The sequence below is a fragment of the Cucurbita moschata genome, unplaced genomic scaffold (genome assembly GCF_002738365.1).
Source record: "Cucurbita moschata cultivar Rifu unplaced genomic scaffold, Cmos_1.0 Cmo_Scf00025, whole genome shotgun sequence".
Lineage (NCBI taxonomy): Eukaryota > Viridiplantae > Streptophyta > Magnoliopsida > Cucurbitales > Cucurbitaceae > Cucurbita > Cucurbita moschata.
In genome coordinates, this window is record NW_019268541.1 from 3426157 (window position 1) to 3448489 (window position 22333).

The following is a 22333-nucleotide window of genomic DNA, read 5'->3' on the forward strand; positions in this document are numbered from 1 at the left end:
TATATATATATATATATATATAAATGTGAGTATTATATAATTTTTAGTAGGTCTATTAATTAAAAAAATGTTGAATATAACACAAAATTAAAAAATTATTAAATATTTTTTTAAAAATTAAAAAAATGGATAATCCAACGGAAATGATTCGGTTCATTATATTGTGGTTCGGTTCGGTGTTCGGTTCAACATTTTTCTCTGAATTGGCCGTTCACTATCCAATTAAGCCAAGAAGAAGTGTGGCAGAGGCCAATTTTCTTTTTCGAGAAATTCCTTCGCCCAATCATTTGTGTGTATGGGGAAATCGGATGTGGAATCAGCGGTGTTGAATCAGCGCCCAGAAAGGATCAGAGGGTCGAAATTGGATTCGTGAATTGTTCATCATGGAAGACAGAGAGACACCCCGATACGTTTCTCTCTGAGAGAACAATCCGTGCGAGTGTCTGTGTAATCTCGTTGACGGCAAATCGACAAAGCCATCGAGCGCATCGGAACCCAAATCTTTGCTACTGCCTCTGAAATTTCGAACCCTCCTTGTGTTTTGATCTCTAGGGTAAGTGATTCTGTTTTAACCCTTTTGTGATTTTGTGATTTTGAACTGTTCTTTTGCTGATTTCATTTCTGGGTTGTAATTTTATTGATTGTTTTGCGTTTCTATCGGTTTCCCCCTTTTAATTTTGTACTGGATTTGTGTTCTTGATCTATTTGTGTTGAGTTCTTGTGATATAGAACGAGCTTTCGATGATTGTATGATTGATTAGGTCATGAAATTCTGTGTAATTGTGTTTTTGTTTTTGGATATATGTTTTTCTCTACTACAGAGTGAAGGGAAGAGGGTGGCTTCTGAAGTTATGTCATCATCTTATCGAGTTCTTCCTAAGCCATTTGAAGAAAAGTATCCCAAATTGCCTGTTTCTTGTCAGGGTTCTTCACATAGTGAAGCCATGAGACATCCAATTCCCAGGCAGGCCCCTCCGTTAGTTTCTGGCACTGTTGGGCATTTGTTTTCATCATCTTCTGGATTACGAAATGGTTTTCCGTTGATTCAACCTTTGTCTCAAGAGAGAAATGCTGAGTTTTCTCGGTTCATTTCGTCGTCTGCTAATGATGAACCGTTGTTGGGTCCTCGAGATTCTTCCCATTCAGAAGTGATGACTAATAACTTGAATGAGAATAATGCATCTTGGAGTGATGATACCCTTCAGGGTTTGCTTGATTTTTCTGAGAATGTTCCTGACCAGAATGGTCAAGCGCAAAGCATTGCTGGTGTGTTAATGGCAGATGAACAAGATAAGAGGAATGATTGGCCTGATTGGGCCGATCAGTTTATTTCTGTGGATGATGCTTTGGAGCCAAATTGGAATGAAATTTTTTCTGATGGTAATGGAGGTGATCCTAAACCAGAGGTTGGTTTGTTCTTTCGTTTTTTTATGCCCGATCTTACTCTTCCGTAGTGTATTTCTCTTCGTGGGTATGTTTGCTCAACAAAAAACAGGTTAGATTCTGCCTATAAAATGTATGAGACTTAAAAAGGAAGGATGGAAGGGAATAAACAAAGGAAAGAAAGAAAGAGGGAACTATATCAATGTAACGGCCTAAGCCCACCGCTAGCAGATATTGTCCTTTTTGGGCTTTCCCTTTCGGGCTTCCCTTCAAGGTTTTTAAAACGCGTCTGCTAGGGAGAGGCTTCCACACCCTTATAAAGAATGCTTCGTTCCCCTCTCCAACCGACGTGGGATCTCACAACCCTCCCCCTTTTGAGGCCCAGCGTCCTTGCTGGCACTCGTTCCTCTCTCCAATCGATGTGGGATCTCACATTCCAAATGACATTAGAAGAGTACCTGTACTCGAAAACCTGAAACAAATGAATACGTGACTAAACTGGTTCTGATCATTCAATGAGATGTAATGGAAGAGAGGAGTGTATACCTAAACAAAGAAAGGATCAATGACTTATTACGAGCCATATGACGTGAAAATCTGATGTACGGTTCAATCAAGCCCTTGACGTTTCTTTGAAAAACTTGGTCTCTGGTTAAAGTACACAGCCACTGGAGTTATGAATGCTAGAATGATTGGCCTTTTTAAGATAATGTGTGTAGTACTCGTTTTTTAATGCTCGAGTGTCTTCTTGGTGAATGATGCCTATGAAATGCTTTGCTTTTTGTACAAGATGTGTATGTCATTGTTTAAAGGCAGGCTAACTTATAGTTTATAATGTTAGTTAATGGTGTTAACGACATGGACGTTCGTTCTACCCATTTTCGATCTTCTTTCTTCAAATTCTTGTTCTGTTGCAAAAAATGTAGAATCATCAACTTTTTACCAAAGTTCTTGGTGCAAATTTTACAGTTGCTCAAATCATCATCAGCTGGTTTCCATGCTCCACAGAACCAAACGAATCAAGTTGACTCTGTACCTACAGCAGAGTTTCATTTGGTTTCTTCTAATTCACTCTCAACATCGACTAACCGACCTCGGATGCGATGGACACCAGAGCTTCATGAGGCATTTGTAGAAGCTGTCAATAAACTAGGCGGCAGCGAAAGTATATTACTTTCTTTCATCTGTGTTTACCGTTGTTTAAGAACGCTTGAAAAGTTGCAAATTTTTCTCTAACTCGATAGTTTAATGGGCAGATGCAACTCCTAAGGGTGTCTTAAAGCTTATGAATGTTGAAGGCCTCACCATTTATCATGTCAAAAGCCACCTACAGGTACTCAGCATTTTTTCGATTCTTGTACGGTTTTACTCGGCATGCTTATTTCTAATGTCTTGCTTTATTATGATCCAAATGTCAGAAATATAGAACCGCAAGATATAAACCGGAGTCATCAGAAGGTATCGGTGACTGTTTCCCTTCTCTTTGTTCGTTTACTTCGTTACCTTCTTTATCATCGTTGTCGTTATCTTTGTTGAACATAAAACCGCCTGATCGATGGTTGAATTCATTTTTCCTCTGTTCAGGATCTTCAGGGAAAAAAATAAATCATATTGAGGAAATGAAGTCTCTTGACTTGAAAACGTAAGCAATTTTTTCCCTTCTAATATATATGTTTTCTTGTGTGGCTGCATTTTCTTCTGGCTTATTCGTTTTTACAGTGGGAGTGCGGAGTTTGAATCATAAAATTTGAAACATTTAGCATGTTTTGATGTTTTTCTCTTTGCTACTTTTGAAAGGCATGTTTTCTAATAGAGATGTCCATTTTAACCCGCGGGGCGGGGATTCCCCGTTTAGACGGAGGATGAGATTATATTCACTGTTTCCGTTTTCCCCCAATTCCTACCCTCTAAATCCCCGCAAGGAACCCCATTCCCGTGAATTCCCTGCAGGAAATCCCCACCCCGCCTTATGGACATCTCTACCATCCCCTAGGGAAAATACTTAGAAGAAGAAGTAACTAGTCTAAAACCGGTGGAAGCATCCCAAATTCTTTATTATTTCTCAGTTTTCAGATCATTTCCATGAAACCAGTTTAATAAAAGTCCTCTTCCTTCTCTTGAGCCGTGATGCCATTAAGGCTGGAAGTCATTTGTAATTAATTTCAGTGGCTCTACTTTTGTTTCATAGATGTAATCAAGACAAATAACATGTAACCGCCAAGCCCACCGCTAGCAGATATTGTCCTCTTTGGACTTTTCGTTCCGGGCTTCCCCTCAAGATTTTAAAACGCGTCTGCTAGGGAGAGGTTTTTACACCCTTATAAGGAATGCTTAGTTCCCCTCTCCAACCAACGTGGGATCTCACAATCCACCCTCCTTGAAAGCTCAACATCCTCGTTGGCACACCGCCCAGTGTCTAGTTTTGATACCATTTGTAACAGCACAAGCCCACCGCTAACAGATACTGCCTCTTTGGGCTTTCCCTTCCGGGCTTCCCCTCAAGGTTTTAAAACACGTTTGCTAGGGAGAAGTTTCCACATTCTTATTAAGGTCCTCCTCTTCAACAAAAGTGAGATCTCACATAATAATACGGAATTTTTCAAGTTCATCCTCGTCTAAGCTTGAATAAGTGGTAAAATCAGGCACCCAAAAAGTAACTAGCACCAGACAAATTAACTGAGGCAATTTCTTTATTTTAAAGTTTAAATCAACTCTCTGAGCTAGCTATGACATTTTGTAGCTAAATTTTCTGATATCATAAGATTGCATACTGTATGCTTACTAAAGAAACAAGCTTCAGTGGTTATTTTTCATTTCTTCTACACAAAAAATGATGTTACTGTGTAGTAAATAATCAAATCCCATGCTTATTATGTTTGGAAACTTAAATTCTGAACATAAATTTTGGGGAATGGTCTTTTAGTGCTGAACTCTTTTGTACACAATTCAGGAGTATGGGGATAACTGAAGCTTTGCGTTTGCAAATAGAGGTTCAGAAGCGGCTCCATGAACAACTCGAGGTCTGTATTTTGTTTGCTTTTGAAGGTTCATTACGTTTGAGTCGAAGTCGGTTTCTCGTTCAGTCAAAGTCGGTTTTTGCCTGGAGTTCTCTAAATATTCTTATTCTGTAAACTTATGCAGATCCAAAGGAATTTACAATTACGAATTGAAGAACAAGGTAAGTACCTACAGGAGATGTTTGAGCAACAACGAAAGATGGAAAGCAAACTAAAGACCTCATCATCGATCCTCGAGAACATGCCTCGTCCTAATGATCAACCCGAAAATTCAGAACAAGGTCATGTTGCAGCTGGTATGACCACGGAGAACGCTCGAGAAGAAGATGGTTCGCCTGCTGCAAGTAGGAAGCAGAAGGCACATGAAAGAGAAGCGATCGAATTGAGTGAAGGTAACTCTTCTTCCCCAGACACAAAACGAGCTAAATCGGATGCAACAGCTTTATAGCAGTCTGTTTCGGAGTCAAGATGTTCATTGATGGAGCTCTGAAACCAGGGAGAATATAAGTGTATACCAATCCTTGCAGTACAATTGGAAACAATTGGCTTCTTCCTTTATTATCAAGGTGGGAAGCCATTTGGCAATTGACTTAGGAGCTCTCCCAACTAATTGTGTATAAGATTATTGGCCTTAGTGGATTGTGATCTTCACACTCTCTCCATTTTATGCATTGTCTCGAGTCTCGATCTTGGTTCGGGTTTCGGGTTTGACTTGCTATCGAACTTCGGACAAAATATTGTTGTTTTTACTTTTTTCTCATTTGTTAGGTAATAAATATTTGTAAGTGGGAAAAATATATACTCCACTTTTGGTTTAATGAACAGTATTCCATACGTTCACAAATTTATTAGACATAACTCATGTGAAAACTAAATTTGTTCGCCATACATGTCGCCCTTGCATACATGTTCGCTTGTTGCGACTCTAATTTAGGCCACTATTCTTTGAATGTAATATCACATCTTATTTCGTCAACGTGATTCCTAATAACAATGTTCACGCTTTGTGATTCCATCCCAAGTCTCGAAATGCATCGATCCTCTCTACTCACTCGGACATACTTATCGAAAACTGACTCATGAGTCGATTTTATCATCTGGATACCTCGAACATCCATCCATCCAAATACTATGGAGACATGAACCTTCCTGTGTCTATGTTGAGTTATTTATGAATATTACGTTGGAAGCAGCCCCATGCACCAACATCCAACTTATGAGTTGCATTTGTGTTGTCCTCGAAAATCTATTATCAAAAGAAGATGCCCAAAACGCTGGTCTTGTATTGCTCACCCATACTATGACACATGTATGTGTCATGGAGTATCTCACTTAGACCACAAGACCTAGGGGTGGTGGAGAGATGACATTATGCCTCTCTCTCTATATTACATTTGAGGAATTTTTGGTATGACAAGAGTAGACATGATTTTGGCAAACAGTCATACAGCTTCGGTACAGTGTCTGTCAGGTGATCGATTGACATCAAATTTAGCGAGCTTTCGTCTTTCATGTAGGCGAACCTAACTCTAAAGTCACATGCTGAGACTCAAGCCGGAGCCCAACTTTTGAGGTCATGGTCTAGGGCCCTACTCGACCCTCTTCAAGCTTATTTTTATGACTCTTGTCTAATTGTTGCCTCCAATCTTGTATATGCCCAACCTTGGTTTTACTTCACACTCTTCTTGGTGTGTTGGATGATGCACTATCCTCTTTAGTTGTATCATGACATTTATCTGTTTTGACACTTATCTGTCTTGACCCTCACGTGGTCAGATGGGCACCACTTGAGGATCACTATCTTATCTGTCTGCGTGTGGAGGTCACAACCTACTTTTGTGTTAAACTAAAGATTTGAAGGTTGCCTGTTGAATCCATGTTGAGTATTTTTTTTTAATATTAATTTTATTAATTTAAGTGTTCAAAAATAGTTTTATACTCAATTGGAAAGTTCGAAGGTCTCATGTTTTATCCACGCTCAGTGCACGTTTAAAAAAAAAAAAAAAATCAAGACTTCGTACTTTAACGAAAAGAGTGAGTTTTGTGCTCGACTATCTTTTGTATTAATTTTAAAAGTATTAAAGAGGTTGAAAATAGTTTTGTTCTCGATTGACTATATTAGGTTATTGTTAAGCGGGGGATAGCTCAGTTGAGAGAGTCTTAGATTGAAGATTTGAAAGTCACGTGTTTGATCCACGTTCACCGCACATTATTAAATAAATCATTTCTTTGTAATTTAACGTAAAGAGTGAGTTTTGTACTCGACTATTTTTTGTATTAATTTTAAAAGTATTAAAGAGGACGAAAACAATTTGGGAGAGTGTCAAACTGAAGATTTGAAGGTCACGTGTTTGGTCCACGTTCACCACATATTATTTTAAAAATGTCAAATCTTTGTCATTTAATGATAAGAGTGAGTATTTTGTACTCGAATATATTAAATTGTTGTTAAACTTAGATAGCTCAGTTGGGAGTGCGTCTAACTACAGATTTGAGGGCATGTTTTCGATCCGCGTTCACCACATATTACTAAAAAAATTGGGGGAAAGTCACATTATTGCTTGATTTGAGATACAACCAAATTACAATCAGTCCAGAAGTTCATGAAAAGACCACATTTATATGCCCGTATGAAATTTTTTTCCTTTACACAAATGCCTTTCGGGTTTTGCAATGCTCCAACAACATTTCAACGATGTATGATGGCCATTTTTACAGACATGGTAGAAGGGTTTATATATAATCCTTTGAAACTTATTTGTGCAATTTGGAGAAGGTTCTACAAAGGTTGTGTTGCAGTCCTCTAACCTGGTTTGGAGAGAGGCATATACCTTTAATAAGGTGAGATAGTGTTTATTATATAACGATCTGTTAAAAAAAAAATTCGGTTGCTGGAAAGGACATAAAAATTTCGACGAGGCACAAAAAGAAGTTGCCAGCACAAAAAGAAAACAAGTTAATCATAGTTTACCACGAGGAAAAAGAACGATTTTCGACCTTACCACCTAATACCCGCGGGCGAAAACAAAGAAAAACCACGAACGAGGGAGTTACTCCTTTCCATAGAAAAAAAAAGTAGATGAGTTATTCTCTCGCTTACGAAACAAGTGCTCTAACCAACTGAGCTACAAGAGCCACTTGAAAAAGAAGATGTATCGAACATTGAAACGACAAATAAACAAATTCAATGACCTCCGGAGTAGTGAACAAGTTCTCTAACCAAGTTTTCTAACCAACTGAGCTAACAAGAGCTACTTGAAAGTATAAACATACCAATTCTAGAATCTGTAAACGAATAAACATCAAAGCAACGCAACCATATCTCTTGGGATTTTGAAACCATGAAAACTTTAATAAGGAAAACATGAAAAAGAAGGTAAAAGACGCTATAGCTTATATTGTATATAGAATTGGATCATAAAATACAGATCAAAGACAATATTATCGAAGTAAATTCTATCTTCATTAATAATTTTTAAGTTTATTTTATAGTACTTTAACTTTTAAAAATAATTAAACAAAAAACTTTAAAGTTCAACCAAAAATAAATATTTTGATAGTTTAGGAACCAAAATAAAAATAACTTGCTTTAAGAGCTACTTGAAAGTAAAAACGTGTCAACTCCAAATTTGTCAAACGAGCGAACTCCCAAACCACCAATACCTTAAGGTTCTGATACCATGATAACTTTATTAAGGAAAAAAAATTGGAGGGTACTCGAGTTGGGTTTGAAAAATCTTTTGGGACAATCCTAAAATTTTAGGTTGGTTAGGTTGGAGACCGAGCACCCGAATAAAGCTCTGATACCATGATAACTTTATTATTTATGTTTTGATATCTGTATGAACTATGTGATTTATGTGTTTCTTTTTTATGTCTTTTACTATTTTTCTATCGGATTTTAGTGCAACTTATTGCTAGTTTGAATTATTCAAGATATTCATAATCGGTTAATATTTGAAGAATATATTAGTTATGAAATACATATTAGATATTTGTAATTCGTTAATATTTTTCCTTTGTGATTCGATGAATAGTATATTTTATTTTATTCTCAATATTTAGTTGGTTTATATTTTCCTTATTTGTAGGTATTAGTTGGTAGCTTGTATCCTATTTAAAGGTTGCGAATATCAGTGAAGATTGAACTTCGATCCTAATTCTATTGTCATTCTTAACTCTGCATTGTTTTCATGAATAATAATATTTTTAGATCTATTCACACTATTGAATAGTGGTAGATATTGTCTCATTTTCATCTTCATTTTAAATAAGGAAACTAATGAAAGGATTATTTTGAAACTATTTCAAGGATCAATGACTAAAATAAAAACGTTAAAAATGTCTTTACATAACTAAGACATATTCTAAAGTTTAGAAATATAATTTAAACCTATTCGGTGTGTTCCTAAGAAAAGAGGGATAACAATAATGGCAAATGAGAGTTGATCCCGCCTAAAATAGTGAATAGATGAAGAGTTTGTATGAATTATAAAAGACGGAATAGACTTGCTCGAAAGTCACGTTATTGCTTCTTAAATGGTTATATGGCCATCTTTACTGACATGGTGGAAGCGTTCATAGAGATATTCATGTATTTCTTCTCCTTCTCCATTTATGGATAATCATTTGAAACTTATTTGTGCAATTTGGAGATAAGGTGACATAATGTTAATGATGTAATTATTCACCTAAGATGTTACTTCTTTCCATATAATTTCAATATAAGGATAATATCGAGCCAAATAAAAGCAATGCTCTTGTTGAGAGTTGAACTCAAGACCTCTTGCTTACGAAACAAGTGTTCTAACCAACTGAACTACAAGAGCAACTTGAAGAATAGGATGTATCAAACGTTGAACGACAAATAAACAAAAAAAAATTAATTACTAAATCCATTTATTAAATTTATAAACAAAAACAATGCTCTTGTTGAGAGTTGAACTCAAGACCTCCCGCTTACTAAACGGGTGCTCTAACCAACTGAGCTACAAGAGCCACTTGAAGAAGAGGATATATCGAATGTTGAACGACAAATAAACAAAAAAAATTAATAATTAGATCAAATTAATGTCATACCTTAGTTATATACTTTATAAATGGTAAATAATGCTCTTGTTGAGAGTTGAACTCAAGACCTCCCGCTTACTAAACAGGTGCTCTAACCAACTGAGCTACAAGAGCTACATAAAATTAAAAACATACCAATTTGAGAATCGCTAAACTGATGCCATGAAAACTTTAATAAGGAAAACGAGAAAGAGAATGTAAAGACTATTACAATGAACATTATATAAAGAATCGGATCATAAAATACAAACCAAAGAGACTTCTTTATACATATAGAAACTACATTTTTAAAGCTACGGCAGAGTAATATATATATATATATATATATAGTTTAGCTTGCTATATATAGTTTTACCAGATATAACTATTACTATATATAACTATCTACCATATATAACTTTACTATTGTATAACATATAGACTAAGCTATACATAAGAATAAGCTACATGACCTACACCTTTGATAAATTTATTATTTTGTTTTAAATGTGTCTTTAATATTTTTCAATTTCATTTAAAAAAAAGTAATGAAATATTATTTTGTAACAGGATCCATAAAAATGATAAAATGTAATTACATAATTAAAACATATTCTAAAGTTTATAGTAGAATTTAAACCTAAAGATGTTCCACATTATAATTATTGAATGAAAAAAAAAAACATTAAAAAAAAATAAAATCACCGTAAGGCCATTCTTGTTTGACCTTTCCAAAGTCCGTTCAAATCTCTCCACTTTAAATTAAAGAATTAATTCTTATTATGTGATTACAAGTCTCAGAAGATTACAAAAAAAATATATATTTTTTTTAAGAAAAAAGTTTCAACTTTTCATCAAGAACCTGAAATGTTGTAAACAGAACAAAATAAAACAAATACGGCTTTTCCAACAAAACCCATAATCAAAGATTTGATGGCAAGAATAAGAACCAGAAATATTTTGTATAAGATTGCACTAAGAAATATTTAATTTTTTTTTATTATAAATTTTTTAGAATTTTAATATTTCACATGATGATCATATGCAACTCGATTTTAATCTTGAATGAGTTATGAACTCTTGTGTGTGAGGGCTTGTCCTTTGATTTGGATGAATGAGAATGACCTTGGTAGCTCATTCAATATGTTTGCTATGTTGAGAACTTGACAAAATATGGAGGTAATGAAATTCACTCATTTTCTGTCACGATCAAATATTTTACTATGGACCGTGACTAATGACAACACACGAATGCACAAGCAATTTAAATATGAAAGAGAGAAATCCTTTAATTCCAATAAAGTTTTTGAACGACAAACAAATAGAACACTTAATAGTTTGGAAATAAATTTCGAAAGAATGCAAATACAAAAATAAAGACTAGACTGACGTCTCGAGACAATCCATTCCTTTGTGACAATCCCCGTCTCGATCATGCCCGCCCTTGACCAACGCCTCGCACTCCTGAAAAAGGAAAATATAGCAAGGATGAGTATAAAAATTTATACTTAGTTAGCCACCTACTTGTAGGCTCTCTTCGCATCCTAACTTAACAGGTTCCCACGGTCTCCTAATTCAGTTCTAGGACATTTGGTTCTAATCTTAGTCCCTTGGAGCTTGCCCCTTGGGTTTCACCGGTTCATCGTCCTTTCATTAGACACCTAGAGGTTCCTTCGCCAAGCTGATATGGTCGGTATCTCTCCATGAGGCGCTACCTTTACATGGCTTTCTGGGACTACATGGTATCTAGCCTAGGGGTGTGCTGAATACCCCTAAGTCCATATACTTCCCCTATGGGGAGCGCGACCCAACCCATTCCCATGCAGCTAATGGGCTGTACAGCGTGGGGACACATTTCCCATGCGAAATGGCTAAGAGCAGTAAGGACTGGTCAGGAACCCTTGGTTCTCCCATGAAGCTATCGATACCATTCTCACCCTAGCAATCTATGACACTCTTAAGGTACCTTGTTGACTTGGTAATCCGCTAAGTTCCTAGGGGAAGGTTAAGTCTGGTTAGAGCGACTTATCTCTCCTAATAGCAATTCCCTATGCTTATCGTAGAAATGGGCTCTAGAAAATAACAGAGTGTGCATGCAATCGTCTTCTAACATTATAATATATAATTCATGCAAACTAGGCATACCGGCTCAACGGGGCGATGACCTCCATCAAGCACCCAGAACATGAAGTTCACGCTCAATGGGACGGACTCATCCATCAAGCACCCGGAACGCGGAATACACAATTCCAACATAAATTAAACGCTGCATGCGTATGGCGGAAGCTTAAAACATACAAGCAACACTCAGATAATTCACCCAACACACTCATAACAATCAATCTAACTAGTCTCATTCATGGAGAGTTAATCTAAGGCGAAGGTACTAGCATGCATGCAATGAAGCTAATCCTACAAGTATTTCTTCCTAAATACCGGGTGGTGACTTACTTGGTTGACGCGTGCCTTTTCGATAGCATTTCTATGCCTGTAAGGTGTCCAAAAATACTGATTTCCTTAAATCAGGTCTCTATTCACATAGAAACAGTATTAGAATTGGAGCCGGGACAACAATCGGACAAACAGAGGGCAAACGGGCCAAAACGGTCATTTCATGCGCGCTCACGCGCCGACAGTGCACCGACCACGTGCGTTGAAGTGCCCCAGTTGCAGGTCGCACGCGCGCCTACCACGCGCAGTAGCTTCTGCGCAATCGTAGGTCGGCCGGTTCGGTTCGGCTCGGCTCAGCTTGGGTTTGCGGTTTGGCTCGGGCTTTGCAGGCGACACGTGCCGTCGTCTCACTAGAGCTGGTTGCTCCAGCCGACGGTCGACGCGTGTCTAGCGCCTGTCGCGCCGCCCTCCGCCGCTCGCCGGCTGACTTTTTTTTTTGTTCATCTCTGTCCTCTGCAATCCGTAACCCAAAGTCTCCTTTCCAATTTTCATATCTTTTGATTCGTAGTTCGGATCGATATGATTTCTTCGGTAAAGTTCTAGATCGTGTTACGGGTTACGTCCTGGTATTTTTTTTGTAATTTTTTTGCTTAACTACCGGGCGAGTTAAGATCGTCAGAAGTTCGCTTACCGTTCTCGGACGACTCTCGGATCTCCGCCTTCAGATCGAGATTTCGGCCAAACTTCTTCACAGATCATGTAGAGTTGCTTCTAGGTGAATTAGGACTGGATTCACATGGGAAAAGCTCAAATTTGAAAATGCCTTTAAGAACCCTAACTCACGAAACGTTCTTGGATCTTGACTGAGCGTCGGCCTCGCTAGCCTCTCAGTCCTTGCACAAGTCTCGTCTGAAGGTGGATTTCGACGGTGATCTGATGAACTTCGGGTTGGCCCAAACCACCAATACCTTAAGGTTCTGATACCATGATAACTTTATTATGGAAAAAAGTTGGAGGGTACTCGAGTTGGGTTGAAAAAATCCTTTGTGCCAATCCAAAAATTTCAGGTTGGTTAGGTTGGCAACTTTGAGAATGTTTGCCTAATCCACCACGTGAAAAAAATTATTTATTTATAATCAAATAAGTTACAAGGAGATGAGAATAACAATAAATGGAAAGAGACCTAAAGGTAAGAAGGCAAATATTTTGATATTTGTCTGTGATAAAATATCAAATATGATATATATGATAAACTATAATTTAGTATTAAATATTCTTAACAGACTAGTGTAACAACGGTACAAAAAAATAATGATAATGATAATAATTAATAATTAAATAATAAAAATAATAATTTTTCCTGAACTACTCTCTACTAACCCCTCCTTCCTCCTCAACTATCTCTCATCACCAACTCGTCAATCAAAATTAAGAATCCAGAATGCATTGGACCATTCGAGGTCCTCAAGTGAATTGATCCAGTAGCGTATAGTTTAGCCCTACCTCCCGCCCTCTCAAAAGTTCACGATGTATTTCACGTGTCGATGCTGGAGAAGTACATTACGAACCCTATCCATGTAATAGACTAGAAACCACTCCAACTCAATGAAAATCTGAGTTATGAGGAAAAACCAATAAGAATCTTAGCACGAGAAGTAAAAGCGTTATGCAATAGAAACATTGTGTTCATTAAGGTGTTGTGGTGAAATCATCACACTGAAGAGGTCACGTGGGAGCGTGAAGACAAAATAAGAGAGAAATATCTTGAGTTAATCCCAGAGTTTGAGACTTTCGAGGATGAAAGTTTCTTTTAGGGGTATATAATGTAACAACATACAAAAAAAAATATATATAATAATTAATAATTAAATAATAAAAATAATAATTTTCCCTAAACCATCCTCCACTGACCCCTCCTCCCTCTCCCAATTATTTCTCCTCAACCAATTGGTCCTTCCTCTCCCAACTATCTCTCCTCAACTAGAGTCAAAATTCAGAACCGAGGATGCATGAGTGGTTCCTGCAACAATTAAAAAAAAAAAAAGGAAAAAAAATACCAACATCAAGATCTATGGCTAGAGCTGGAGATTTAATTGGAGAGACAGATCTTGGAGATTTAATTGGAGTGAGATCTTGCTTTATTATTAAGGTGAGTCATTGTTCACATCTCCTTTTCATATATTCAATAGTGTTACATGAAATTAGGTTTTCATATATTCAATAGTGTTACAAGAAATTAGGTCTCCGATTTCATTTTCCTTTGTCTAATTATTCAGAATCATATCTATTACTCAGTCATTTAGATTTTAATTAGCATGTTAAATTATAAAAATAATTAGATAACTAGAATCAATGAGACCAAAAATTGTCAACCGAATTAAAAGAAAAAAAAAGGAAAAGTTTAACAAAAAAAAAATGAAGATTTGTGAAAAAACAGATAAAATATAAAGAGGTAAAAAAATGGGAAATATAGAATTGATTATATGTGCCATTCAAAAATCTATTAAAATTGACCAAAATAATTGTGATAATAATTAAAATAAAAAGAAAAGGGAAACACATATTAAGAAGATATGGAATTGTTTTATGATGCTTGATGATGTGCGTAGTATATATATATTTTGATGAATGACGTACTTGATATGCTTGATGCACTTTATGGGAATATGATGAGTATGATGATTACGTGACGTTTACCTTAATATGATGATGTTTTCCATTTTGAGCATGCTATATGATGATCAGTGACATATTGCATCATGTCGTTAGATCGACATAGGACACAACCCTAAGAACATGAAAATGATATTAATATAAATATCCACGAGTATGTGTTACCTAGAGTAACAAAGAGATGAGACTAGAGGGTTGTGTCAGAAGAGACATTATGATGGATTTAGAGAGACCTCATGCATATTGTATGTTCATAAGCATAAGGCTACTTCCCCCAATGATGAGTGCGGACGCACACAGTATGATGATGAGTGCGAATGTGCACAGATGAGGGTGTTCATGAGGAGCATGACACTATGGAGTTCTGCTGACTTTTAGACGTCGCTACAGATTAGCTTGACCAAAGGGTCTAGGGGGTGTGCGAGCACCCTTGGGATTCACACTCGCACGTGTGAATCGTGTATAGGAAAGTACTACACATCCAATTTGTCCGAGAAGGCCACCCTTATGATGATTAGAGATAGGTCCCTAAATCATCATTGCATGTGTTTGCATTTGCATGGCCCCTTTAGTGGGGTCACTTACGGAGTATTCTTCGAAATACTCAGGCTGTGTGCCACATCATTTTTGTAAGGCGCACTTGTACGGAGGCGGCGACATTGCGAACAGAGACTGTGGCACGTGCATAGGGTAGACTCATATAACTCATAATCTTAAGTTAGAATATGTTGTTACTGTGGCACGTGCATAGGGTAGACTCATATAACTCATAATCTTAAGTTAGAATATGTTGTTACTGTGGCACGTGCATAGGGTAGACTCATATAACTCATAATCTTAAGTTAGAATATGTTGTTTTGCATTTAATTGTTTTAAATTATTTTGTATTTGTTTTTATTTTCTCTAAATTTCAGCATTCCGTATTTAAACAATATGACCATGGATGTGGTCGATACACCCAGCAATCCGTATAAAGCTCTAATACCATGGTTATTCAAGATACAACCAAATTACATTTCAACAATGTATGATGGCCATCTTTACTTTTGTCGAGAGTCTAATACAACCAAATAAGATAGTCAAATATTGACAAAATATATCTAAGGACATATAAAAGCAATGCTCAGATATAAACAATTGCTTTTGTTGAGAGTTAAACTCAAGACCTCTAATTTAGTAAACAAGTGTTCTAACCCACTGAGCTACAAGAGTCACTTAAGAAAGAGGGTGTATCGAATGTTTAATGACAAATAAACAAAAAAAAATTAATTACTGGACTTTATAAATGATAAATAATACTCTTATTCAGAGTTGAACTCAAGACCTCCCACTTACTAAACGAGTACTCTAACCAACTAAGCTACAAGAGCCACTTGAAGAAGAGAATGTATAGAATGTTGAATGACAAATAAACAAAAAAAAAAAAAAAAATTAAAAATTGATGTTATATACCTTATAAATGGTAAATAATGCTCTTGTTGAGAGTTGAACTCAAGACCTCCCACTTACTAAACGGTGCTCTAACAAACTAAGGCTACAAGAGCCACTTTAAGAAGAGAATGTATAGAATGTTGAACGACAAATAAACAAAAAAAAATTAAAAATTGATGTTATACCTTAGTTATATACTTTATAAATGGTAAATAATGCTCTTGTTGAGAATTGAACTCAAGACCTCCCGCTTACTAAACGGGTACTCTAACCAACTGAGCTACAAGAGCCGCTTTAAAAAAAAATGTATAGAATGTTGAACGACAAATAAACAAAAAAAAAAAATTAAAAATTGATGTTATACCTTAGTTATATACTTTATAAATGGTAAATAACACTCTTGTTAAGAGTTGAACTTAAGACTTCCCACTTACTAAACAGGTGCTTTAGCCAACTAAGCTACAAGAGCCACTTGAAGAAAAAGATGTATCGAACATTGAACGACAAATAAACAAAAAAAATTAATTACTAAATCAAATAAATGATATACCTTAGTTATGTACTTTGGTAAATAATGCTCTCAAGACCTCCCGCTTACTAAACAGGTGCTCTAACCAACTGAGCTACAAGAGCTACATAAAATTAAAAATACCAATTTGAGAATCGCCAAACTGATGCCATGAAAACTTTAATAAGGAAAACGAAAAAGAGAATGTAAAAGACTATTACAGTTAACATTATACAAAGAATTGGATCATAAAATACAAACCAACTATACTTCTTTATACAAACGAGAAAATAAGCAAAATACTCATTTTTATTTTTACTGGAAAGCATAACCTAATCCAATATTAAAGTAAATTCTATCTTGATTTCACGTCAAATAAAATGGTTACTTTCTAAAAGCTAAGAAACCAATCTTGTCGTTCTTGAGGATGATTCTTTGAAGTAATCATTCCATAAGCAAGTACATGACACTGATTTTCAAGAACGGTGATGATAGTTCAGTTGTTGAAGAAAATGTACCGATAAACTTTTATTCGCACTTTATGTCGCTAACCCGTGGCGGACAGAGCTAACAGGTGACGGAAAAGGGATCTACACATTTCGACCGATAGTGAGAACAACCAATACTTTAAAGTTTTGATACCATCCTAACTTTATTATGAAAAAAGTAGGAGCGTACTCGAGTTGGGTAAAAAATCCTTTGGACCAACTTTGAAATTTCAGGTTAGTTAACTTGGAGACCCAGCAGCTCGAATAAGGTTTTGATACCACGATAACTTTATTATTATGTTTTGATGTCTGTATGAACTATGATGATTGTTAGGATCGCACAACAACGCACACACTCGATCAAGATGAACACAAAAAACAAGATAGAGAAAATGCAAGGAGAACATTGGCTAAAAGATTTGTATTGATGACTCCAAGTATGTATGTATAGTAAGAGAGAATACGGAGAATATAGAAAGTACATTCTCAAAGCTCTGGCCTAAGGATATATAACTATCTACCATATATATACGTTTTACTATACATAGCTATTTACTATTCATGACAATTTACTTTATATTGTCATTTACCATATATAGTTTTACTATGTATACTGTTGACTAAGCAATAAATAAGCATTAGACTCCATAACCTAACAATTCTCTCACTTGAAGGCTGATCTAGTTTTCATTCTCAAACGACTATGAGTATCTTCACTGCACCATACCAATGGAAGCTTTACACAACCTCAATATTCCAACATCAACAGATTTTGTCAACATATTTGATAGATTCTTTGCACTCTCTATCTTCTTCAAACACATCATCATCTTTCACTAACCTGCAAGTGAAATGGTATCGCCTTCTGTGTTTTGTCTTTAAATGATAGACCGGGTTTCTCACCAACTGTATGACACTCTGACTATCTCTAAAAGAATCTTTTCGTGTTGTTTCTTACCCAATTCTTCCAGATAGTCAGTCATCCACATCGTCTCCTTTCAAGCTTCAGCTATTGCCACATACTCAGCCTCAGTACAACGCATTTTTGAAGCCTAGACATCCCATCATCTATGGCTTGCTCCCACTTGGTTGCATCCTCCAACTGTAGGGCCTCATCAAAGGGCTCTGGTTCCCTTTCAACAGTAGCGGATAGTGTAGTGAAGGTACATACATATCTGGTACTCTGATAGTACTGGATGATCTTCTCAACACCGGTTCAGGTGTCACTTGCTTTACCGCTGGTTCCTCTGCAACAGTCTCAGGAGTTTTTTGAGTATATACTACAACATCACTAAGTGATTTTTTTCGCAACTCAACTTCAACTCCCACTTGATTCGTTGTCTTGGAACCTTGCTCCACATCTGGTTCCTCAGCAGTAGTCTCAAGAGTTTCATGAGTATCTGCTACAACATCACTGGGTGAGTTTCCCTGCAACTCAAGCTCAACTCTCACTTGCTTTGTGGCTTGGAACCTTGCTCCACATCTGGTTCGTCAGTAGTAGCCTCAGGAGTTTAATGAGTATCCATCACTAGGTGAGTTTCCTTGCAACTCAAGCTCAACTCCCACTTGCTTTGTGGTCTTGGAACCTTGCTCCACATTTGGTTCCTTAGCAGTAGTCTCAGGAGTTTCATGAGTATCTGCTACAACATCACTAGGTGAGCTTTTCTACAACTCAAGCTCAACTCCCACTTGCTTCGTGGTCTTGGAACGTTGCTCCACATTTGGTTCCTTAGTAGTAGTCTTAGAAGTTTCATGAGTATCTGCTACAACATTACTAGGTGAGTTTCCCTACAACTCAAGCTTAGCTCCCACTTGCTTCGTGGTCTTAGAACCTTGCTCCACATCTGTACGGATCATTTCCAACTGCACTTTCTTCAATTATCTAGCAGTCCTTGTGAAGCTAATTCGTTTCTGCTTGCTCATACCGTAGTTCTCACAACGACCCACATCAACAGATTTCAGACCTTCTAAAACTCCTTTCGCAGCTAGCATCTTCATTCCTTTCACGCTCATATGTTCAAGTCTATTGTGCCATAGACTTGAATTTGAAGCACTCTTAGCAACAGCAACCATGTTCATACACCCTGCAGTGGTGTATTAAGTTCCAGATTTTATGCCACGTGCTACCACCATAACACCCTTCATAATCTTCCACGAACTCTTCCCTAACTCTGTTGCATAACCTGTGTTTTCCAATTGACCAATAGAGATTAGGTTCTTCTTGAGACAAGCAATATATCTGACATCTTTTAATGTTCACTGATTTCCTGCCGAAGTTTTTATGCAGACATCCACTTTTCCTTTAATATTTAAATCTTTGTTGTCAGCAAGATACACCTCTCAAAATTTCTATACTTGAAATTCCAGAACAACTCTTTATTTGGAGATGAATGAAAAGTTGCACATAAATCCAAAATCTAGGATTCAATCGAACTGTCCATACGGAGGATTAGAGCATCCCTAATGTCTTCTGCTGAATTTATAGAATCATCATCATCTCCAAATTTGTGATTTTGCTCCCTCTTTGGTCTTGTACAATCTGTCTGAAAGTGATTTTTTCTTCACAATTCCAACACGTTACATTTGGTCTTTTTGGAGATTTTTCTCGGCTCTTTGATTTTGATCGCCCTTTGTTTGGACCTTTCGCTTTACTTCTTCACCGTTGGTCAACATTGAGAGCACTACCAGATGAATTTCTAATTTCTCATTTGCGAATACTTTCGCTGAGAACTACATCTCGAATTTCATCAAACTTCAATTTATCAGAGTCTCGAGAATTGTTGATTGTAGCAACAATAGTATCCCACGACTCGGGTAAAGATGACATCAAAATCAATGCTTTAATTTCATCCTCGAAATTAATTTCTACCAAATTTAGTTGACTTACGATCATATTGAATTCATTTATATGATCAACAACAGATCCACCTTTAGACATCTGTAGATTGAACAATTTTTGCATCAATTACACCTTGTTCACAACCGACGGTTTTTCGTACATATTCGATAGCGTCTTCAACAGATCTGACGTTGTCTTCTCCTTAATGATGTTGAACGCCACGTTTCTGGATAGCGTCAATCGGATTAGCCTTAAGGCTTATCGATCCTTGAGCTTCCACTGCTCTGTGGTCATGGTATCCGGCTTCACCCCCAATAGGGGTTTGTGAAGATCTTTATGACAGATAATCTTCAATCTGCATCTTCTAGAAACCGAAATCGGATCCATCGAACTTCTCAATTACAATCTTTGAACTTTCCATCTTCATAGATCGTGATGAAATTTTCCTAGCTTTGATACCAATTGTTAGGATCGCACAACAACGCACACACTCGATCTAAATGAACACAAATAACATAATAGAGAAAATGTAAGGAGAATATTGGCTAAAGGATTTGAATTGATGACTACAAGTATGTACGAGAGAATACAAAAAACATAAAAAAGTACATTTACAAAACTCCGAGGGATATATATATTTTATATATATATATATAATTTAGCTTACTATATATAGATTTACCAAATATAACTATTATTATAGGTAATTATTTACTATATATAGCTTTACCTTTTTACTATATATATATTATTTAGACCATTTACTTTATATTTTATATATCATTTACCATATATAGCTTCACTATGTGTGTAACAGTTGACTAAGCTATAAATAAGCACCATAACCTAACAAATTGGATCTCCAAATTATATTACTTGGTTTCAGATGTGTCTTTAATATTTTTCAATCTCATTAAAAAAAGAAATTAATGAAATATTATTTTGAAACCATTTTGAGGATCAATAACTAAAATAAAAATGTTAAAAATGTCATTACATAATTAAAACATATTCTAAAGTTTATAGTAGAATTTAAACCTAAAGATCAATATACGATGTTCCCACCATAATTATTGAATGAAAAAAAAAACATAAAAAAATAGAATCTTAAGGCTATTCTTGTTTGACATTTCCAAAGTCCGTTCAAATCTCCCCACTTCAAATCAAAGAACTAATTCTTATTATGTCATTACAAGTCTTAGAAGAAGAAAGAAAAAAAAAAAAGGAAAAAACTTCAACTTTTCTTCAAGAACCGGAACAAAATAAAATAAATACTACTTTTCCAACAAAACCCATAATCAAAGATTTGATGGTAAGAACAAGAAGAACCAGAAATATTCAAAGAGTTTGTATAAGACTGGACTAAGAAATATTTAATCTTTTTTTATAAATTCCTTGATGATCATATGCAACTCGATTTTAATATTGAATGAGTTATGAACTCTTGCTTGCGAGTGTTTGTCCTTTTGTTTGCATGAGTGAGAATGACTCTTGTAGCTTAGTCAGTATGTTTGTCATTTTGAGAACTTGACCAACTACAGAGCTAGAAACATAATATCACGAGATGAGATTCACTCATTTTCATATGAGAAAAGTAGATGAGTTGTTTTCTTAAGTACTAATTTCGAAACTTGAACAATGAGGTCTCACCCTCTCATTAAAAAATTGTTCATAAGAGAATCAATGATAAGGTAAAAGATGTAATTACAGGGGTAAAATGGACTTTTGACCGAATTGTAATTACGAACAACTCGTAAAAGATTGAGTTGCTTGTAATGATTATATCAATGAACACGACTTGTCATACAGTACATAAGAGTGCAACTCTAAATCTATGGTGGAGTGACCTATAGTTAATGAATACAAATTAATTAATTAAAGAGTTTAATGAATTAGTTTTGTATGGGAGCTTATAATTGATAGGTCTATAATGTCCCTTACTATGATACAAAAAGTTCAATTTAATTGGAAGAGCTTGAAAATAGTTTTGTACCAGCTCAATTGGGCGTTAAATAAGTCGTGTGTTTGATCCACATTCATCCCATGTTTTGAAAAAATTAAGTTATATTTATAACCACCTATGCTCTTGTTGAGAGTTGAACTCGAGACCTCTCGCTTACAAAAACAAGTAAAAAGTAAAAAGATAAAAATAATTAAGTAAAATAAACATTTAAGTTTTTTAAAAGTATTTATTTGATATTTAGGCCTTTTAAAAAAGTAAAAAGATAAAAATAATTAAACAAAAAACTTTAAATTCCAACCTAAAATAAATATTTTGATTGTTTAGGAACCAAAATAAAAATAACCTGCTTTAAGAGCTACTTGAAAGTAAAAACGTGTCAACTCTAAATTTGTCAAACGAGCGAACTCCCAAACCACCAATACCTTAAGGTTCTGATACTATGATAACTTTATTATGGAAAAAAGTTGGAGGGTACTCGGATTGGGTTGGAAAAATCTTTTGGGCCAATCTTAAAATTCTAGGTGGGTTAGGTTGGAGACCCACCAACCCGAATAATGCTCTGGTACCATGATAAGTTTATTATTTTTGTTT

The 22333-nt window shown here is 35.8% G+C and overlaps 1 protein-coding gene and 4 non-coding genes across 5 annotated transcripts; 1 reads left to right on the forward strand and 4 right to left on the reverse strand.

Annotated features, from left to right (window-relative positions):
• Nucleotides 1-226: 226 nt before the first annotated feature.
• LOC111461700 (protein PHR1-LIKE 1-like) lies at nucleotides 227-5219 on the forward strand. Its single transcript, XM_023105316.1, has 8 exons — nucleotides 227-553; nucleotides 822-1406; nucleotides 2353-2548; nucleotides 2640-2716; nucleotides 2802-2841; nucleotides 2968-3025; nucleotides 4334-4403; nucleotides 4525-5219. The coding sequence occupies exons 2-8, from the start codon at nucleotides 852-854 to the stop codon at nucleotides 4846-4848; spliced, it is 1320 nt and encodes a 439-aa protein (XP_022961084.1). The 5' UTR covers nucleotides 227-553; nucleotides 822-851; the 3' UTR covers nucleotides 4849-5219.
• A 3936-nt stretch (nucleotides 5220-9155) lies between these two features.
• Nucleotides 9156-9229, reverse strand: TRNAT-CGU. Its single transcript has one exon. It is a non-coding gene; the product is annotated as a tRNA-Thr (tRNA).
• A 95-nt stretch (nucleotides 9230-9324) lies between these two features.
• Nucleotides 9325-9398, reverse strand: TRNAT-AGU. The gene has a single exon. It is a non-coding gene; the product is annotated as a tRNA-Thr (tRNA).
• Nucleotides 9399-9510: 112 nt separating this feature from the next.
• Nucleotides 9511-9584, reverse strand: TRNAT-AGU. The gene has a single exon. It is a non-coding gene; the product is annotated as a tRNA-Thr (tRNA).
• Nucleotides 9585-16160: 6576 nt separating this feature from the next.
• Nucleotides 16161-16234, reverse strand: TRNAT-AGU. The gene has a single exon. It is a non-coding gene; the product is annotated as a tRNA-Thr (tRNA).
• Between the last annotated feature and the right edge of the window lie 6099 nt (nucleotides 16235-22333).

Excerpts from the sequence above, each read along its gene's own strand:
- LOC111461700 (XM_023105316.1), top strand. The coding sequence starts at position 852 with ATGTCATCATCTTATCGAGTTCTTCCTAAGCCATTTGAAGAAAAGTAT. Across the intron at positions 2,842-2,967 it reads TAAACCGGAGTCATCAGAAG|GATCTTCAGGGAAAAAAATA; the intron begins GTATCGGTGACT and ends TCCTCTGTTCAG. Across the intron at positions 3,026-4,333 it reads AAGTCTCTTGACTTGAAAAC|GAGTATGGGGATAACTGAAG; the intron begins GTAAGCAATTTT and ends TACACAATTCAG.